General features: G+C 42.6%; 1 protein-coding gene across 1 annotated transcript; it reads left to right on the top strand.

The window, feature by feature from the left end:
* The first annotated feature begins 483 nt into the window (after nt 1–483).
* LOC129320170 (brassinosteroid LRR receptor kinase-like) lies at nt 484–5,524 on the top strand. Its single transcript, XM_054965416.1, is given in 2 exon segments — nt 484–4,295; nt 4,298–5,524. Coding segments are annotated over 2 exon segments (3,597 nt in total). The 5' UTR covers nt 484–742; the 3' UTR covers nt 4,342–5,524.
* The last annotated feature ends 1,185 nt before the right edge of the window (nt 5,525–6,709 follow it).

Below are 6,709 nucleotides of genomic sequence, written 5' to 3' on the forward strand. Positions count from 1 at the left end.
CCTTCATTTTTATTTCCGAAAACAAAAAAAAAAAAAAAAAGCTTTGGCAAGAAGTACGAGGTCGTGCTCATTTTAGCATTTTCTCCTACCGTTTGTTTAATCCCCGAAAAGGAGGCGTGGGGGCGGGGAAATCGATGAATGTAAAAAAAGAAAAGAAAAGCGGCCAATAACTTAATTAAGACCCTCGTGAAGCAGAAGATCCCGATTAATTAAGAGAAGGAATCTCCATTAATTGATGGCGATGGATCAATGCTCGGTCGCACGTACGCGGAAAGCTAGAGAGAACAAACTGACAATTTTGCTTAGAGAGAGGAACTGATTGCAGCATTGGAGCAGTGTCGCCCTCTCTCCCCAAACACAAACATTAAATTTAATACTAGTAGTAATAATTTATATCGGGAGCGAGGCGGATTTGAGAGCCAAGAGGAGAGAACACTAATCGAAAAGAAAAAGAAAAGAAATTTTGAACATGTGAGAGGGATCAGAAGCTGTGTGGTGGCCGCTGGCTTCACCTCTGATAAATACCCTTGTCACCTAGTTCACCAGGACTTTTGACTCCCCTGGCCCCCTATCATCCTCTTCCTCACTTCCTCTCTCTAATCTTCTTCACTCAAATCGCTTTCTCCCTCTACAGTGTCTCCCAGAGCTTCTGCGCTCTCCCTCTAATGGCAGACCTCATGTCCTAAGAGGGAAAAAAAGAGAAAAAGAAATACCCGCTCATTCTCACTCTCTGCTTCACAAGATGAAACCCCTCTCTCCCGCCAACTACCATGGCTCTTACCTCCTCTTATTCTCCCTAACTGTTCTCTCCCTCCAGCCTACTCCCTCCTCCTCTGGTCCTTCAGCTTTCTCGGACGAAACCCGCCAGCTTCTCACCTTCAAGAATTCCCTCCCTGACCCCTCCTGCCTCCAAAACTGGCTCCCTGATCACAATCCCTGTTCCTTTGTTCGGGTTTCTTGCCGGGATGCCCTCGTTTCTTCCGTAGACCTCAGCTTTATCCCCTTGAACACTAATTTCAGCCTTGTCTCTGCCTATCTCCTCACCCTCGACCACCTGCAAGTTCTTAATCTGCAGTCCACCAATCTCTCCGGCACCATTTCTTTCTCTCCTGGCTCCAGGTGTGGCGGCTCATTGAGCTTCTTGGATCTCTCTCAGAACATTTTGTCTGGTCCCGTTTCGTCCTTGAACTCTTTGTCCTCTTGTTCGGCTCTGAAGTCTCTCAACCTTTCAAATAATCTCCTCGAATTTTCGGGGGGAGATTCGACTGGGTTGAGGCTCAGTCTCCAGGTCCTCGATCTCTCTTACAACAATAAGATTTCGGGTCCCAACGTTCTCCCGTGGATCTTATCACAGGGTTGCGACGTCATGAACCTCTTGGCTCTAAGGGGCAACAAAATCACCGGGGAAATGAACTTTTCGACTTGCAAGGCTTTGCAGCATCTGGACCTTTCCTTTAACAATTTCTCTCTCGCGGTTCCTTCTTTTGGTGAGTGTCTGGCTTTAGAGTACCTCGACATCTCTGCTAATAAGTTTTACGGTGACATTGGTCACGCCCTCTCCAGTTGCAAGCAGCTCAGCTACTTGAACATCTCCAGCAACGGGTTCTCCGGTCCTGTTCCTTCACTTCCATCCGGTTCTTTACAGTTCTTATATCTCGCCGGCAACAACTTCCAGGGACAGATTCCTGCTGGCCTTTCTGACTTGTGCCCCACCCTGGTAGTACTCGATCTTTCCTCAAACAACCTTTCCGGCGTCCTTCCGAGCGATTTCAGGGCTTGTTCTTCATTGGAATCTTTTGATATATCCTACAACAAGTTCACCGGCGAACTTCCGATTGATTTTTTCGCAGAATTGAGTGGCTTGAAGAGGCTTGTTCTTTCCTTTAATGATTTCACTGGTACCCTGCCTCAGACTCTGTCTCAGTTTTCGAAATTGGAGTCGTTGGATCTGAGCTCGAATAACCTCACTGGCTCAATTCCTGGAGGGCTCTGTGAAGATCCGAGGAATAATTTGAAAGAAATATACCTGCAGAACAATCTGTTGACGGGTTCTATTCCACCCACACTCAGCAACTGTTCTCAGCTAGTGGCTTTGGATTTGAGTTTCAACTACTTGACGGGGACTATCCCTTCCAGCTTTGGGTCCCTCTCAAAACTCAAAGACTTGATTCTTTGGCTTAACCAGCTCCATGGAGAAATACCCCAAGAGCTTAAGCACGTTAAGACTCTAGAGAATTTGATTCTGGACTTCAATGAGCTGACTGGGACCATTCCTTCTGGTTTAAGCAACTGCACAAGCATGAATTGGCTGTCCTTGTCTAATAACAGGTTGAGCGGGGAGATTCCGGCATGGATTGGTCAGCTTTCAAATCTTGCGATCTTGAAATTGAGTAATAACTCCTTCTCTGGGAGGATCCCGCCGGAGCTTGGGGATTGTCCAAGGTTGATTTGGTTGGATCTGAATACTAATTATCTGAATGGATCAATTCCTCCCGAGTTGTTTAAGCAGTCGGGCAAAATTGAAGTTAATTTCATTAGTCGAAAGACATATGTTTATATCAAGACTGACGGTAGTAAGGAGTGTCATGGAGCAGGAAATTTGCTAGAGTTTGCCGGTATCAGTCTGGAGCAGATGAGCAGAATTTCATCCAGGAGCCCTTGCAACTTAACTAGCTTCACTAGAGTTTATAATGGTAAGGTCCGTCCCAAGTTTAATCGTGGTTCTATGATATTTTTGGACATTTCCCATAATATGTTGTCGGGTACTCTTCCCGAGGAGATCGGGAGCATGAACACTTTGTTTATTTTGAACTTGGGATACAACAATTTATGTGGGAACATCCCACCGGAATTTGGGGACATGAAAAATCTCAACATTCTTGATCTCTCCAACAATAGGCTCGAAGGACAGATTCCTCAATCCTTGACAGGCATTTCCATGCTTACGGAAATTGATTTGTCAAACAACAATCTCTCAGGATTGATTCCTGAATCCGGTCAATTTGATACCTTTCCAGCAGCCAAATTTGCAAATAATTCTGGTCTCTGTGGTGTCCCTCTTGCTTCATGTGGATCGGACTCAAGATCAAGTGCAACTGCCCGGCACCAGAGGTCTAACCAGAGGCGAGCATCTCTAGCAAGGAGTGTGTCCATTGGTTTGCTGTTCGCCCTGTTTTGCATTCTTGGTCTTATTATAATCGCCTTCGAGGCAAGAAAGAGGAGGAAGAAGAAAGAGGCTGCCCTGGACGTCTACATCGACAGTCCCTCTCACTCAGGCACAGCTAATGCTGGCTGGAAGTTCAGTGCCCGCGAAGCTCTTAGCATAAATCTTGCAACTTTTGAGAAGCCCCTTCGGAAGCTTACTTTTGCGGATCTTCTTGAAGCCACGAATGGTTTCCACAACGACAGTCTTATTGGTAAAGGTGGTTTTGGAGATGTATACAAGGCTCAGTTGAAAGATGGGAGTGTAGTGGCGATTAAGAAACTGATTCATATCAGTGGACAAGGGGACAGGGAATTCACTGCTGAAATGGAAACTATCGGGAAAATTAAGCATCGGAACCTTGTTCCCCTTCTCGGATACTGCAAAGTTGGAGAAGAAAGACTCTTGGTTTATGAATACATGAAATATGGAAGCCTCGAGGATGTTTTGCACGATCAGAAGAAAGCCGGGATAAAGCTGAACTGGGCAGTCAGGAGGAAGATTGCAATGGGAGCTGCTAGGGGATTGGCTTTTCTTCACCACAATTGCATTCCTCATATCATTCACAGAGACATGAAATCAAGCAATGTATTGCTTGATGGGAATCTGGAAGCCAGAGTCTCCGATTTTGGAATGGCTAGGCTTATGAGCGCCATGGATACCCATTTAAGTGTCAGCACACTAGCAGGCACCCCTGGGTATGTTCCTCCCGAGTACTACCAAAGCTTTAGATGCTCTACTAAAGGTGACGTTTATAGTTACGGTGTAGTTCTGTTGGAGCTACTTACAGGGAAACGACCCACGGATTCATCAGATTTTGGTGATAACAATCTTGTGGGATGGGTTAAACAGCATGCTAAATTAAAAATAAGTGATGTTTTTGACCCAGAGCTGATGAAAGAGGATCCGAGTCTTGAAATTGAGCTTTTGCAACACTTGAGAGTAGCTTGTGCTTGTCTGGACGATCGACCTTTTCGGCGTCCCACCATGATTCAAGTGATTTCAATGTTTAAGGAAATCCAAGCAGGATCTGGGATGGATTCCCAGTCTACCATCACGAGTGAGGATGGCGGTTTTGGCTCCATGGAAATGATAGACTGAGCATAAAAGAAATCCCTGAACTAGGCAGCAGGCGATAATTCTTTGGGGAAAAGGACGAAAGAAGCAGTGGCTGATGACATCAGCTCCCCCGAAAGAATTTTCCTTGGAAAAAGAGAAAACGAGTAAAAGTGGGAAATGGGAATTGCCTGTGTTTCTGCCCTTTGATGTAAGTAATATTGTTTTTATACATAAACTGTTGCTCGAACTGAGATAAATTTTTATTTTACATAAACACAGACGGCTCCAGTTGTTTCCTTGCCGTCGTTGTTCTCTAGATTTTGAAAGCATCATCGATTCAAATAATGCCGAGATGGGGCCCTGCATCTTACGACCCCAGTGACGGTGACTAAGTGAACCATCTTTTGGACCTTTGTTCAAGCCGTTTGATAGATTTGCTCGCCTCCCCGTTCATTCAGCTACATTTGCTCCAATTTGCGAAAGGATTTGTCAAAACATGCCTTTAAATGACTAGAACGCGGGTTTCTCGATTAAGAAACTCAATCCCTCCATTCATTCACGTTGTTTTTAGTTGGTAACCATGGTTTGATTAAAGCTCTTTGCCTGGAGGGAATACACCGCTCCTCTTGCAGCATTTTCCTTCTGCTGATGGATCATCATGTCTCCTTGACCAGTTTGCATCCCTTCCATCCCTCCGCTTGTTTAACCCTCTTTCCCATGCCACTTCGTCCAATTAAAGCAATAATCTATGATGTGGATGGATGGTACATGTATTTTCGTTATTGAGCGTGTCCTTTTCTCTCATTTGCCCCTCAATAAATTAACTGCATGAAAATTTGTCTCTCTGCCAGTTGAGAGACTAATACGAGATAGATACCAAGCCTTGCACGACAGTGACTTCCGACAAGAGACCTCTCAACAGCATTGGGATGGTTAATACCCAGTGCCGCACAAATCAACATTGTAGCGTTTTCACTGAGTATCAGGAATCTCAAAGACCAAATAAACTCGTTTTCTGATTCGGAAAAACGGGAGGAAGTGAGTGCATCTTGTCTGTTTCCTGACTATGTACGCTTAGCATGTGATCTGGTCATCTGGAGTTCTGGACCTGGTGAATTATATTATTTGTTTCTCTGACTCGGACTGGGAAAATGTGCGATGTGGTGGCCACCGAATTTTGACCCTTCTCGATTAGCATGTAGCTCTATAAATTAACAATGAAGAATCGTTTGCCTCACGCGGTGGCAAACATTGTGTTATAAATTACTCGATTTCGATTGTTCTGGCATAATCACAGTCAACATGTGCGCTTCGAGGACAGGAACCACTGTTTTGACATTTCCTTCGACGAAGTAAATTACTTCGATTTATTTATTTATTTAGGAAAAAAGGGAAGTGACTACTTTTTAAGTATATTGTGGAGAAGTTGGTAAACTGCGTTCGCGTATTTTGAAGCACAAGTTCCCTCCTCACAGCTATTAATTGGCAATCCACACCTGTCCTTTTTTTTTTTGGACCAGAAATTCACACCTGTTCTACAAGTTTTAAAGCTGGAAATAAAAGTTAAGCTTGAATGATTGCCTATTTAAATTTATTTTTATAAGTGTTTGAATTTTAAAAAAATATCATTCCTTTGGAGAAATAAAGCTTTGAAGCCTAATCTCAATAGGCTTTGAAAAAAGAGATCCGGGTGGCTTTTTAAACTCTTTTTTATTTTAACTTTAAGAAAATATTTAAACTTCAAATTTTAAAATATATGTTTATAATTTAAAATTTAATTTTCTAGTATTTATTTTCAATTTTTTAATATTATAATTTTTATTTTAAAAAATATGAAATGTTATAATTAAAAATTTTAATTTTTAAAAAATTTAAAAAATAAAAAAATAATGAAGGACTTAAGGGTTCATCTCTAAGCCATCTCATTTGAACGGGAGTTGAGTTTCAAAAATAAAATATTTTTAAAAGAAAATCAAATTTAAAGGCGAGACCTATAAGAATTGAGCGGCCCGTTTTTCACCCCCATTTCAGAGTAATGCATTCGTATCATTTAATATTGTCCTGTTATGTACCCTATTTCTCTGTCTCGCGCAGCTAGTTTTATTTTTTAATTATTCTTATTTTATTTTTTTTATCAACGTCCTGTCTTTTCTTGTTCTATCGTCCCGGTTACAATCCAGCTGGGAACACCTCGGTGTCCTCGAATCTGTCATTAGATTAGATATACTTGCCGCCGCTGATGCATTTTTTGAAAGTACATCCAGTGGTACGTAATAGGATTTAATTACCCCGCCCACGCAACGTCTCTGGTATTATTATTGTCCATATTTCCCTTTGAATCTGCGCCGTTGGTCCCAGAGAAAAATGCCCCATATTAGGTTAATAACTTCAATATGCCCTACTCAGAGATCTTGAAAATGTTAGTGCAGTAGAGTATGCCACTTTTCA

This window comes from Prosopis cineraria, unplaced genomic scaffold (genome assembly GCF_029017545.1).
Source record: "Prosopis cineraria cultivar Desert tree isolate PC_DT_omini unplaced genomic scaffold, ASM2901754v1 PC9, whole genome shotgun sequence".
In the NCBI taxonomy this organism is placed as follows: Eukaryota; Viridiplantae; Streptophyta; class Magnoliopsida; order Fabales; family Fabaceae; genus Prosopis; species Prosopis cineraria.